Source organism: Brachyhypopomus gauderio, chromosome 2 (genome assembly GCF_052324685.1).
Source record: "Brachyhypopomus gauderio isolate BG-103 chromosome 2, BGAUD_0.2, whole genome shotgun sequence".
Taxonomy (NCBI): Eukaryota; Metazoa; Chordata; class Actinopteri; order Gymnotiformes; family Hypopomidae; genus Brachyhypopomus; species Brachyhypopomus gauderio.
Genome location: NC_135212.1, coordinates 42,886,722 through 42,900,201, shown reverse-complemented (window position 1 = coordinate 42,900,201; position 13,480 = coordinate 42,886,722). Strand labels below are relative to the sequence as shown.

The 13,480-nt window shown below is 45.9% G+C and overlaps 2 protein-coding genes and 2 non-coding genes across 5 annotated transcripts; all 4 read right to left on the bottom strand.

The window, feature by feature from the left end:
- Positions 1–685: 685 nt before the first annotated feature.
- rpl3 (ribosomal protein L3) lies at positions 686–4,645 on the bottom strand. Its single transcript, XM_076996680.1, has 9 exons — positions 4,522–4,645; positions 3,733–3,925; positions 3,310–3,478; positions 2,823–2,958; positions 2,539–2,725; positions 2,020–2,180; positions 1,825–1,926; positions 1,499–1,714; positions 686–808 (listed from the first exon to the last, which is right to left on the bottom strand). The coding sequence occupies exons 1-9, from the start codon at positions 4,639–4,641 to the stop codon at positions 764–766; spliced, it is 1,329 nt and encodes a 442-aa protein (XP_076852795.1). The 5' UTR covers positions 4,642–4,645; the 3' UTR covers positions 686–763.
- LOC143508994 (small nucleolar RNA SNORA54) lies at positions 984–1,118 on the bottom strand. Its single transcript, XR_013129571.1, has one exon. It is a non-coding gene; the product is annotated as a small nucleolar RNA SNORA54 (small nucleolar RNA).
- Positions 2,259–2,353, bottom strand: LOC143509001 (small nucleolar RNA U83B). Its single transcript, XR_013129577.1, has one exon. It is a non-coding gene; the product is annotated as a small nucleolar RNA U83B (small nucleolar RNA).
- A 1,015-nt stretch (positions 4,646–5,660) lies between the features above and the next one.
- Positions 5,661–13,285, bottom strand: slc25a39 (solute carrier family 25 member 39). Of its 2 annotated transcripts, XM_076996687.1 has the most exons (12): positions 13,133–13,285; positions 11,930–12,035; positions 11,672–11,731; positions 11,099–11,149; positions 10,000–10,109; positions 9,838–9,905; positions 9,224–9,348; positions 8,821–8,994; positions 8,507–8,616; positions 7,858–7,939; positions 7,561–7,641; positions 5,661–7,287 (listed from the first exon to the last, which is right to left on the bottom strand). In XM_076996687.1, exons 2-12 carry the CDS (start codon positions 12,024–12,026, stop codon positions 7,169–7,171), a joined length of 1,077 nt encoding a protein of 358 aa, XP_076852802.1. In that variant the 5' UTR covers positions 12,027–12,035; positions 13,133–13,285; the 3' UTR covers positions 5,661–7,168. The 2 variants fall into 2 exon arrangements, with proteins under 2 accessions (XP_076852802.1, XP_076852805.1); XM_076996690.1 differs by lacking the exon at positions 11,099–11,149.
- Positions 13,286–13,480: the final 195 nt, after the last annotated feature.

The window sequence follows — 13,480 nt, the reverse complement described above, 5'->3', positions numbered from 1 at the left end:
TTAAAAGGTTTAATACTTCAGTATTTCCGTCAGGAAAGATTTCCCCAAAGCATACGCACATCATGGAAAATTTTCCAACTCAAAGTGGAAGTGCTGAGCCAGCAGCAGCAGCTATACGAGCATAAAATATTACAATCACGCCTCGTGTCCCACAACTCAGCAGCGTCCTCTAGAGCTCAGAGTGGACATTTCCAAAAATAGAGAAACTCTGGCCAGTTGCTGCAACTAGAAGCCTTGTGAATCAGACACCCATGTCATAACCACAACTAACATCACCCAGGGTCATAGACGATAACCCACCCCATGTGCCAAAAACTGACTCCTCAAAAGGCTTACCGACTACCTGGATTTAAAGTGGGAGCTCTTATAAACCTGTGTAACAGTCCAGGGTGAAATCTTGGCTTCATGAACTGAGCCCCCCCCCTCCCCAAGTCATCCAACAACAGTAAAAGTACAGGCCATGCCACAGAGCCCAGTGCTACATTTCTGATTCAACTTAAAAAGGCACAAAGTTCAAGCCCAGTAAATAAAGTGTATAGCAACATGTTCACTGGAAATTAAAAAGGTATCGCCAGAGTTACGACTAAAATGCAACATTTCAGCACAACCACCCACACCACAACTACACCACAGGTGAACATGTACACAGATAAACAGCATGAGGATGTAAACTCAGGACAAGGTAGTTTTTTTAAATACATTTTTATTAAACAACTCTGCAGTGCTACACGACTCCTTCTGCAGGCTGAGGGTTGTTGCACACTCAGGCAGTCTCTTCCTTGGCAATGCGGTCTTTCTTGAGCGGCCCCTGCAAGACACGGAAGACACCACAGGTCAAACAACGATAAACCACAGCCTCCAGTAGCAGTGTCCAACAGGACAACCTATGGTACACACCCCCCCCCCCCCCCCCCCCCCAGTTATCACATATCAGGCCTGCACTTGGTAGGGCCAGAGGCAAGGACTGATCTAGGATATTTGCCGGTTGTTGCCAAAGAGTGAACAGGGAGTTGTGCACAGAGAAGCCGCACTCCCCTGCCTCAATGATCTTTACTTTAGCACTGGAATGGAACCCAAATTTCAGACTGAAATGCTGAAACAGGTTACGAACAGTGCAGTGGTTCTCAAACAAGACTCCAAGCCAGAACTTCCCCCAAACAGCTACATAGCATGCTCACAGCCATAGTACAGCAGAGGATTACAAAGTAGAGGGGGCCCAACCTCAGCCCTGAACACCTACTGTCCTGCACATGCTCACATTAGCCCTACAAGAGTTCAAAACTAGCAGCTGTTGGGAGTAGGAGTTAAACTCAGCAGAGCAGGGAGTCCAGGATGAGCTGAGCAGACCCCTCTAACGCTGCACAGAACAAAATCAGAACTGGATTTTGTCCAGTTCTGCTGTTGCAGGCCATCCACAGGCTGTTAATCTAGAAGTCAGGTTTCAGACTACTTCGAGACGGGCCTGGCCTCAACCGTGCGCCAACACCTCCACACTCACCATGAACGCCTTCTTCTCGTCGACAGTCTGGAAGCGCCCGTGACCAAACTTGGAGGTGGTGTCAATGAACTTGAGGTCAACCTTCTCCAAGGCACGGCGGTTAGCCTGTACCAGGAGAGACTTGCGCAGGGTCAACACCCTCTTCTTGGTGCCCACCACACAGCCTTTCAGCATCAGGAAGTCATTGGTCACCTCACCGTAGTGGACAAAACCACCCTGCACACAAGGACAGAAGTCAGTGCTAGTCACATAAAATTTTGCCTTGCAGCACGAACATGTACGAAATATTAAACCAGTACAAACTTGTGCCAGAGTTCTTCACTCACCAGGGGGTTGATGCTCTTGTTGGAAAGATCGTAGTCAGTGGAGGCGTTGTTCTTGATCACCTTGCCGTCCTTTGTGTGATAACCCTGGCCGATCTTGTAGACCTACAGGGTAGAGAGATGAGAACATGAACACTGAGGTTCTAGAGGTGAGCAACTACTTTAAAAAGAGTAAATGGGTGATTAACATCCTCTCACCTTCTTGTTGATCTCTGTGCGATGGTGGTAGCCCTTCTGTCCAGCCCTGGCAACAGAGAAGGCAACGCGGGCAGGATGCCAGGCCCCGATACAGGCCACCTTACGCAGTCCACGATGGGTTTTGCGTGGCAGCTTTTTAGTGTGCCAACGGCTTGTCACACCTGCGGGAAGCCAAAAAAAAGGTCCACTCAGCATACAGTAACCTGAAACTGTCCCCAACTCAACCATAAAGGAGTCTGGGTGTGCTCAGAAGGAAGGCAGCACGGGAGATATCCTCATGCATTTCGGGCGCCATGCCTGACGCTGGTATCCATGCTTCTCATCACCACACACCTGCCCCCCCCCCATTTCTCTGCAGATACAAAGTCAATTTCAGAGCTCAGCTGCAAGTAAAGGCAGCTTTCACCAGTCCTGGTCATCCACCACCTCACCATTAATTTTAAGAACGCATCGAGCATATTTGGCTGCAGGTGCCAAGAGCAATGAAGACGAATCACCAAGATCAACGACTGCACCTACCCTTGTAACCGTGTCCCTTGGTGACACCGATGACGTCGATCATCTCGTCCTGCGCGAACACCGTGCTGATGGGAACAGCCTGCTCCAGCTTCTCACGGGCCCAGTCCACCTTATCAGCGATGTAGCCACCATTGAGCTGGATCTCCATCAGGTGGGCCTTCTTCTGCCTCAGGGGCAGGAGACGCATCTGAGGGGTGAGAGAGAGGGCGAGTCAGCACGGGCCTGGACCGCACCTGCTGGAAAGTGCCCCAATGTAAAAGCACGAGCAGGCAGGAAGGGCTCACCTGGGTGTGCGCGATGACGCGGATGACTCTGCAGTACCTCTTCATGGCAGCAAAATCCTTCTCCAGCTGCTTCTTGCCATCCTCATCCTGCCACTTCTTGCAGTACTTGGTAAAAGCCTTCTTCTTGGACTTGTACCTGCACAGGTGTGGCGTGGCACGCGCCCCAGGGAGAGACGTGCACAGGCAAGATTGGCACACAGCTCCTTCATAGCCCCGTGGGGCCAGTGGAAGGGGGCTGGGCCTAGCAGCTAGCCCACCCCCACAAGGGGGCAGGGCATCACCAACTTCAAGGGCTCATGGCCAGGCTTCTAAGGAGCTCTTTCCACCTGCCAGAGGAGCCCAGAGCTCATCGGGGTACTGGACACCCGAGCGGAGCTACACCACATGGGACACGTTTAGTGGCAGTGGTCACACCGTGCAGTAGCGCTCTGCTTTAACAGAAACCACAGCAGCTGCTCTTTACGGCACGTTTGGAGCCAGGACTTACCAGTTCTTGTAGAAACGCCGGCGACACTCATCACTGATGTGCTCAGCGAAGATGGTCTTGAAGGACCGCAGACCACGGGGGGTCTTGACGTAACCCACAACACCCACCACCATCATGGGGGGAGTCTCCACCACAGTGACTGCCTCTACAACCTCCTTTTTGTTGACCTCTGAGAACGGAAGAAAACCGTAAGGAAGAACGTACATACCTTCTGAAGCATTAATATAGAACAATCGTTAATCATAATTGCAACACTAGAACAAAGCACCATCTATATGGCTGCACTCAGTACTCGACATTCAGCAGGGGCTCATGGCCCAAATATGTCCGCCCGTCGAGGGTATCATCACTGGCAGACAACCTAATGGAAAACCATGCACAACTCTAACACCAAAGAGGTGAAGAAAAAGATCATTTACTCACTGGATCCGGGTCGATCAACCTCACGGACAATATGGGTCATGCCTGCCTTGTAGCCAAGGAAGGCGGTGAGGTGAACGGGCTTGCTGGGGTCATCTTTGGGGAAGCTCTTCACCTTGCCCCGATGACGTCGACTCCTCTTGCGGGGCAGAAAGCCCAGAGATCCGTGACGTGGTGCCGAAAACTTGCGGTGAGACTAAAGGTGGAAAAGCACACGTGTTTTAGTGCGGCAGGATTTACTTAATCACTCACACGGCAGGATTACTAGTTACACACAGCCAAGTCAGACTAAATGTTAATTCAACTGCGGTTCAAAAACCATGTTCTTATGGCTTTAAATGGGTTTGTGGATCATCTTTTGGATCATGCATCAGCCACAGGCCAGAACACGGAACCAACGAGCTAACCAGTTAGCAGCACGCAACCGCATGATGCATTAGCTAGCTTAGCTAGCCAAGGAAGGCCGCACGAATCTCACCGTGAACGGTTACATTTTCAAACGGGTTAACTTCTTTGCATATTTTTTGTTGTTTTTAAAAGGAAAATCCTTCAAGATGACTACAAATAAAACTCACTATGTACGACTACGTTCGTTGTTGCCTCTATTGTGGCCTGCATAAAGTACGCATATAAAGACTAGTCATTCGTAGTTTTAGCTATAAACTCTATCCGTAAACTATCTGCTCACATCAAGCACACCACGTCTTTTAAATATCATATTTAAAAACACGAAGATGGTTGTGATTCGACCCGGATTTAACAGGCCGCGTTACATGCAGGTCCGCTCCTCACCATTTCGCCTCTGATCCGATTGAAAGAGGCCGATAGCTTTTGGAACCTTCGTTTATATACAGGAAGTGAAGCCACACCCGCCGACCCGTCGGTCTGCGCAGCCGCAGTACACAACCACATCGCTACAGCGGAATTCCTATGACTGGAATATAAGGGTATGTTAGCTAGGAGCTATATGAATTTTGTGTATTGCAATCATGTTGACTGAGCAATAATCGGGTGTTATGTAATTTAGTCTGCAGTTACGTTCACTGGCGCAATGGCTATTGTGTGGGGGAAAAGAAAGCGTGAAGTTTCACTCCGCATCTAAGAAGCAAGGCATGTGCATTACACATGAGAAAATTAGTGAGAAAATATAAAAACAGAAGGAGATAATAAAAATGTTAATAAAAATATTTAAGGAAAATTGTGAAATTAAAATGAAGATAATTTAAGAATGAAAGAGTGAGAAAATTTCCCAGTCCTTGAGAGGAAATCTTATTTCTCTTAGTACCTCAGAGGAAGGGAGGACTTAGAATTTTCAAGTGCATTAACTGAAAATTGTTGTGCAAACATCAATGGCTCTTGAATGCCGTGAAAAAAATTACATTGTATGGCTTTTTTTCAACACAGACATTCTGCCATGTTTACCCCACTGCTACGTTCCTGTAGTTCAAGTTCAAAGTGTTTATTGTCATATGCACAGAGGAAACAGGTTTCCTTATTAGATACAATGAAAAACTTACTTTGCTCCTCGCTAAGAATGCCAACCATGTCATTAACAAATACCTAAGAATGTATATACATATATATATATACATGGTATATATACAGTCGAGATACACACTAAATAAATAATAAATATAAGCTACTGAGGCTCCCATCAGATGTAAAACCCTCCTAATCGTACCTGGACCACCTCTCACATACCTAATCAGACCACATGCACTAATCAGTCTGCGTTGATTTACTGTCTTTCCACTCAAAAGAGACAATATATTGGTTAAGAGACTACAAAGCACGTCTGTAAGTCGCTCTTGGGCGATGCCGACAGTCAAATGTTGTCCACGTTAACAGGGATCATTGAAATGGATGGAGCAGCTTGTGTACCAATGATCATAACTTAACAACACGCTGGTTTATCAAAATGAAACGCAAAATCCGTGTGTAGTTCTTTATTGAATTTCGTTGTGCTCGTACAATGACAATAAAGGCCGTTCGTTTTATTGAATACAATCGTATATTTACACTTTCAAACCCCGTTCTCTGAAAATCATTTTAGTATATCAGAGGAGGAATGGGTTAAACTGCCACATAAATATTGAATGACCATCAGTTTTAGTTACAAAACGACTTTTACTTCTTTTTCAGTCTACTGGAAACATGTCACGGCCCTCAACAAGGTTGACCCTTTAAGGCAGGACACATTGCGATTCATTTGCAGAAATACGTTACAACAAACAAGAACGGAACCATTAGACATCATTGTAGTGCCTTTCTTAACACAGCGGTTTAGAGGGCTTTGGAAACAGCCACAATTTGCTCACAACAGCAGCCGATTTACATGACAAAAGGTCTAAAGCTGCAAACTACTAACACTTAAGACCTAGACTTTTAGCTTAGTGAGTTTTCACAGCTTGACACTCCTACACTCACTCTGCAATGCATTTAATTCACAGGTAGTTACAAGTTGATTAAAATGTGTCTATGAAATATGCTGGAACAAAACAAACAAACAAAAACTTTGCTGCTGTTGTATTACAAGGCAACTGACATTCAGTTTTTCAACATTCAGCCATTTTCTTCCATTATGTCCATCCTGTGGTTCCAGCGCATGAACATAAGGGGGCACTGCCACCCACTAATTTGCTTGGTCAAACTTTCGACGATCACGTTTGCAGTCAACAGATGGCTTGGGTGGAGGCTAACGAACACATCAATCCCACCCTCCCAGGTAAGGAAGGTGAATGGAGGTAGTGGTTCTGCCAGCATGCTTTGGTGAGCTTTCCAGTGTTTGCAGTCACAGTCTCATGTTAACGCAATGTCATGGTGCACTGTAGCCAGCAGCTTCAGGTTGAACTGGACAGTGATCTCCCACAGCCCTCTAGACTTTGGGGTGTGGGGGCAAAGGTACACTCTTAGCCCAACATATCCAGCTATACGATATGGTCGAAAATATCCAAGTGTGACTATATTGCTACATCTTGTGATTGCGATATGTCTTGCAAGATATTTTTCAATCTATATATTTTTTTTACTTCTGAATTGTAGGTTGTACTAATCTGAAATATGCCGCTATTACCACCAAAACTTCCTGCCAGAGAAATAAAACCAGTGAACCCATATCATGACTAGCTGTCATTATTTTCACCAATGTCACTGAGATCCAGAGGCCTGAGTTTTGGCAGCATGCCCACAGAAGAAAATTCAAACATTAAAATACATACTGATTTGTTAGAGTGAAAAATTGCAGCCTTGTGCAATTTTAGTATTGCAAAGGGCAGTATCGCAATAACAATCAACAAACAATATATTGACGAGCCCTAAGCAGCACCCATTATCGAGGCATTGGTGACTCTGCCTGGATGCTCCCACATGGGCCCTGGCTGGACAGGGTATGGCCTGGTAGGAGAGGTGAGGGAGGAGACCCACAGGAGCCAGCGTCTACTCAGGCTCCCCGGTGCTCACGCTCCTGGTTACGCTGGTGGAAGAAAGTCTTGCCAAACTCATACGTACTGATCATGACCGCACAGGCTGGAGCAACTTTGACCACCCGAGGAAGGAAGCCTGCAAGAGTTCAATTAGAAAAGTAGTTAAATGTAGCCCAAAATGATACAGAGGATGATGCACGTTCAGTAATGTTGGTGTGACTATAGAGCTGCTTATAAAGACACACTGTATTATAGCCTTAACACTGTTAAACACTACAACAGCCACTTTTAAACATTTATGAGTAGGAGAATTAGGTATTGGGCTTAGAAAAGGTTTCACACTGCAAGGACTCTACCAAATAGCTAACCTGGCATTAGCCAGGGATCATCGGCTAACTCGAGGGCGTACCTGCAAACAAGCCCCGATAACCCATCTCCGTCCAGATGCTGTTCATAATGTGCAAGGTGGAAGATGGTTTCTTCATATGGGCTGTTGAACCACAGACAAACACACTTAACATCTGCCATACCAGAATCCAATCCAAGATTATTAAAATATGTATTTATGAAATAAAAGGTCATAAAATCATAAAATGAATACACTAAAGTCTAAAAGGCTAATGGTTATGCTTTTGCCCTAATCCAGAAGCAGCATGGGTGTGTGGTCCATTTAACCAATGGTGAGAAGGTGTCGTGGCCGGCTCACCCCCCAGCGTCTCCATCTCTCCCAGCTGAATCTGCCTTCGGGTCTTCACCACGTCGAACGGAAGAGTCATCACTGCAGCAATCTGCAGACGACACGGGCCATGATACGTAAGCATCATGCAGGGAGAAGATCTGGACCTCTTCAGGACCATTTCCAGGCCGTTTCATCATGCGATTTCTGTTATAATTACTCTTGTAAAGGTCAATGGTCATTATCTGTACAGTGGTGGTGGTGGGGGCTCAGCTTCTGAAACACTGACTACATCAGAGAGCATCACATTCACCCCCAGCCTTTGTAACAGATTTACCATCTTGTAATCCCAAGTTTAATATATTGTTTCAAAATCCAGCCCACAGAGGGCAAAGTTTGAGACTTGTTTTGTTTAAAACCTGAACCTTCACCGTGCCTCCATTAAGGACAAGGTTGTTAGGTGGTAGTGCTCTAAATCAGTGAAAGCAACAGATAACAGAACACTTTCTGAAAGAGCTCACAGGCAATAAATACTACTGACCCTTTATGGACCGCGACACTTCACATAGGCCAAGAGTAATATCTAACCTGAGCTCAAACCTGAGTGAGTGGTGGTGTGATACCTGTGTGGGTGAAGTCAGGCAGAGAGGGGTGTGTGAGGGGTGTGTGAGGTGCTCACGGCTCCAGAGATGGCTCCTGCACTAAAGCTGACAGTAAACGGGGCTTGTAGCACTCCATATTGCTCACACAGCTTTGCCTTCACCAGCTCATAGTTAAACCAGTACAGAGCTGGAACACACACACAAATATCCATAAACTTTCATTACGATCAACTGGTCATGCCCACTACAGTACAAAAGTACAGAAAAACAACAGATGTTAAGCCAAGTTCTACATAGCATCAATCATATAATATTAAACTCCAACTCGAGTTCAAAGGACGTGCGGAGCGGGGAGGTGGAGCCCAGCTAGTTGGAGGATGGGGGGACTGACCAGAGAAAGGCACGTCTCGTAGGACGGTGGGGCCCCAGCCCCTCCAGAGCGAGAGACAGCCGCCGTGAGCCACCGCCGAGCGGATACACACCCGCAGGTCTCCGTACGTCAGCTGCCGGGACTGCATCTTTGTGCGAATAAGCTCAAGGGGACTGATCACAGTCACCGCACCCACTGTACCACACACACGATCAGACAATCACAAACATCAGATACAGCAAACATTTTATGCATCATAGAGCAAAGACTATAATACGAAATACTGTGACTGTTACATAAATAAAAAAGATGATGAATAAATATTTTTCATTATAGTCACTACAGGGCACCAATGACCAGTGACCCAATAACACACAGTAGTCTTAAACACATCCTGATAAAGTGTGAAATGGTACCAACTCACATCTTGCCAGAGCCCCGGCTATCAGGGGGACATGGTTGCCCTGGTAACCCATCCCATAATGTAGGAAGTCACGCAGCTGGTCGTAGCAGGTGAAGTAAATGACTGTGGCAGGAACCGCCATCACCCTAAACACACACACACGCACAGTTAATGGCTTGATTACACCAACACCACACTGACTAATGCCAGCATCCACCGTAGACACAGGAGACGAAACAGCTCTGTAGGTGTGGTGGAAGGTGACTTTACTGTATTCACCGTTAGGATCTGCTGTCCGTTCTAAAGACATTCTTAAGTACGATGGCTAATGAAAGTCCCTCTGTTACAAAGTGATTAAAGGAATTAGCATTTTCCTAAATCACTGGATAGTGTCTTTTCTTCCCGTCACTATTTAACCAGTTTAGTGACACTTTAGAAACAGTTATTCTTCTGTGTGAGCAGCACTGATTTCTACTAATACAAAGTTTAACAGTAATACTATTAAATGTTAAAAGGTCACTATTTTGTTAACACTTCTTAATGGTTATTAAGGAGGAAATTGTGATAAATATTACCTAATGCCTTAAATAAATGCTAAGCATTCCAGTCTCTCAGTGGGTGTTGGGCTGACTTACAGTGTAGGGGGGAGACCGCTCCACAGAGCCCGAAAACCCTCGTACCGTGAGATCTTCACAAATGCATCCTTTAAAAGGCACACACACACACACACACACACACCTTTAACATTATGACTTACACATGCTGTGTGTGTGTGGTGGTGGAGAGGTTGGACATACCAAGGTGCCTCTGAAGTGTGTGGGGGTCTTGTACCAGGCGCTGCAGGTGGTCATGTTCTGACACACATAGACGTGATCCATCAGTCCATTGCAGTACAGAAAGCACTTCCCTGAAAAGCAACCCAAACTTGAGCTGTGCAGAGAAACTCCAACATTTAAACTATACAACACTTATGTCAACATCAGTGGTTATCATTCTACTGATAAGTATTTACAAGTTGCTCTAAATTGCCTGTCAAACGCTGAAGATGAAAACATTGACCATGCACAATCAGTGCAACTCCCCTGCTAGAACGGGAAACGTACAAGAATTAAAGCTCTTAAAGTAACCGCTGAAATCTTTTACAGTAACAGTTTCCTTTCTCTTTTATTTGTCCAGCCAGCAATGGGGCCCCAAACAGGGAAAACAAAAGATAAAAATAGCAGAGGCCTTGAAGTGACCGAGTACACAGAACAGCCACATGTCTGCAGGGGAAATCACTGACCAAAACACACAGACTGTGAGCCATTTTTGGCCAATAGGGGAGGCGGGGTCAAGGACAGAACCCCGACCGCAGCGCTCTGGAACCTTAGAGTGTGGTCAAATTCTATCCCTGCACAGCTAACCAAGTAACAGCGTGAACTTGTGTCTGTGGTACTCTGATCAGGCTGGTTAGAGATCCACGTTGTTTAGTATGGCATGAACTCTAAGCAAAGTGGTGAATGGGAGGAAAGACAGCCAAGAAAGGCGAAGTATGTTTAGTTGCCTAGATAACCATCACGAACAGCTGTTAATGCAGATGACCGCTCCAATGTGAAGTGCACCCTCTGCTCGAAAGCACACACTGACCCATCAGTGTCTGAATGAGCCTGAATGAGGGGGTCCAGTAGAAAGCCCTGGTTCTGCTGGACTCCTACAAGTCTAGCCGAAGCATCCCGGGTTCTGGTGTGCATGCTCTCTTTGTGGCTTTAGTTTGTGTTTACCAATAAAGACACAGAAGACTGGCTATAAATTTGGCACATGCTGTATCTAGTGTTCCAGGATGGCATGTTAGTGACAGACAGCAGAGTCGGACAAGGTGAGCTACAGCAGGCAATGACATCAGAGACATTTACTTACACCTAGTGGGCCACAACAATCGCTTCCAGGGTCTTGAATCTGCTGTAGCAGCTGCAAGGTTCAAATGCAGATAGACAAAAAGAGAGGAGAGAGAGAGAGAGAGAGAGAGAGAGAGAGAGAGAGAGAGAGAGAGAGAGAGAGAGAGAGAGAAATGGCAGATGCAGAGCTGTGTTGTTATTGCTAAAGCATCAAAACATTAGCTTCAGTACATTAAATCATACCCAGCATTGTTCTCTCTGGGCTCCAACTGTGAATGCACAATTAAATGCAATTAAAGTATTACATTGGAGTTTCAGCTTTTAGTTAAAGCGAATGCTCCTCTGTTATGCAGTTAAAAGTATAAACTGGTTCAAAAACACAAAGAGGCAACACAGCCCAGAAGCAACGTGGGTGTATTAGATTGGTGTTAATCACACACAGGCCCAGACACATACTCCAACCCCAACCCCACTGCACATAGTGGCCTGTTTAAGAAGCAATAAAAACAAAGTTTATTGTTGCAGATTAAATGATAAAACTCATAGTAGATCCAAAGTCTCCATGGCACAGGCTGGCTTTACACAAGAGCCGTACCTTTGTGAAATGGAGTCTGCTGTGATTGCAGTCTGATCTTCACCACGTCCAATGGTGTTACTTCAGAAGGGAGGAGAGAGAGAGAGAGAGAGAGAGAGAGAGAGAGAGAGAGAGAGAGAGAGAGAGAGAGAGAATGTAGAAAATCAGCATTTGAATGAATGGGACAACAAAGATGCAGAGAGAAACGGGAAGTGTAATGAAACTGCCTCCGAGCTCAGACGGACGGGAGGCCAACACACAGCCTCTGCCTTCCCTCACCAAAGACAGAGGTCAGTAAGGCACCAGTGCCAGACGCCAGCATCTGCTGCAATGGTGTGATGGCAACCACAGGGCTACCTGCAGGCCCGTCCCCCATCCTGCAACCCTGAAAGAGGCAAAGGGAGGCTCAGATCAGGTTCAAACATAGCAATCATTCACAAGAGACTACACCGCTCCCGTATAGTGATGAGTTATCATACGTATTGAGGCAACACCAGTGTTAACAGCCATGACACTCCATACAAACCTACAACATAAAACACTCCACATAACTCCTCTTTCCAACACCAACCTCACAGGGTTGCCAACTTTTGACGTTCGCTTGGAGTGAGATTTTAACCTGGGGTGAGATATCGGAAGTGTGGCGTGAGAGCGTGTGAAAACGGTCAAATGCGTGTCTCACGCTCAATGCGTGAGAGTTGGCAACCCTGACCTCACTACACAACTGCCCAAAGGCTGTTTCACTAGGTGGGGCTGATCATTGTGGGTGAGTATTGAACACTGATACGTTATCTGCGAGGAGCAACAGCTCTCCACCCATCTCCGTTTACACCCGACACAGGCTCCTCGACGGCCAAAACCTCGAATAATCGAATAATCGATACGTTAACTTTCGATCAAACTAAAATGGACCCGTGTGTTTGTCCAGGGTTTCCTCTCAGATCAGCGTTTCCTTCCTACATGCTGACTGCGGCTGAAAAACAACAGGCGAAGGAACCGTGTGGATAACAACCGTCGTTCATGTTTTTAAATAAACCTACTCTAAACTGACTCCACACCCAGCCTTGCACGGTCGAGCTACTTGGTTAATATAGTTACTAAAGCAAACTAAGAGTCCTAATAAAAGTCCCAATCCAAATGTCATACGCTGAATAGACCGAGGTGACCCGACATGGTTCTGGTTAATCCAGCCAGCTCGTTTGCCTGCAGACTTTAAACTGTCCTTGAAAAAGACTTGGAAAAAAGCATGCGTTTACTTGCCAACATGGATGTTTAAATTTATCAATAATTTTAGCACGACTGTACATGTGTATTATATAAGTAATCCATAATTAATGCTGGGTGGATCATTAACTATAGGCAAGTAGCGAGTTAGCTAGCAACCACAAGCTATTCTACATATTTACCCACGTAGCTAGCAGCAGTTTAACGTATCACGCATTATCATTTGCTTTATATTAGCTATTTAAAACCCCGACTCACCTTTAAGACAAAGACTCAGTTTGCATCCGCGCTGTCTGGCTGTTGAAGCATGGCCTTGAGGTAGTGGTTTGGAGAGGCGCCTCAAGTACAAAAACAGGTTTCACGTTGCTTACTGTTTTTTTAATGTGTGCGACGGAGCGGGCGCTGCGCCCCCTGCTGACGGAACCAGGTCTGCGCAGTACTGCGGTCTCCATTTAGAAATTACGATTCAAACCTTGCCAGCTAAAAGCATTTAATACATGAACCACGTTCATGTTTTACTTGCCCGACAAACTATTTTATTTAAGCCATCACTCTGAAGTTCACGGATGTGCAACACCCACATTTAAAACCTGTGTATATTTCAGT

What these genes read in the sequence shown, in the direction of transcription:
- rpl3 (XM_076996680.1), bottom strand. Translation starts at nt 4,641, where the DNA reads ATGTGGTTGTGTACTGCGGCTGCGCAGACCGACGGGTCGGCGGGTGTG. An exon ending in GGTTGATCGACCCGGATCCA is followed by an intron (nt 3,479 to 3,732) that starts GTGAGTAAATGA and finishes TTCCGTTCTCAG; the next exon opens with AGGTCAACAAAAAGGAGGTT. An exon ending in GCACAGAGATCAACAAGAAG is followed by an intron (nt 1,927 to 2,019) that starts GTGAGAGGATGT and finishes TCTACCCTGTAG; the next exon opens with GTCTACAAGATCGGCCAGGG.
- slc25a39 (XM_076996687.1), bottom strand. Translation starts at nt 12,026, where the DNA reads ATGGGGGACGGGCCTGCAGGTAGCCCTGTGGTTGCCATCACACCATTG. An exon ending in CTTACTGACCTCTGTCTTTG is followed by an intron (nt 11,732 to 11,929) that starts GTGAGGGAAGGC and finishes TCCCTTCTGAAG; the next exon opens with TAACACCATTGGACGTGGTG. An exon ending in AGCCGGGGCTCTGGCAAGAT is followed by an intron (nt 8,995 to 9,223) that starts GTGAGTTGGTAC and finishes TGTGTGGTACAG; the next exon opens with TGGGTGCGGTGACTGTGATC.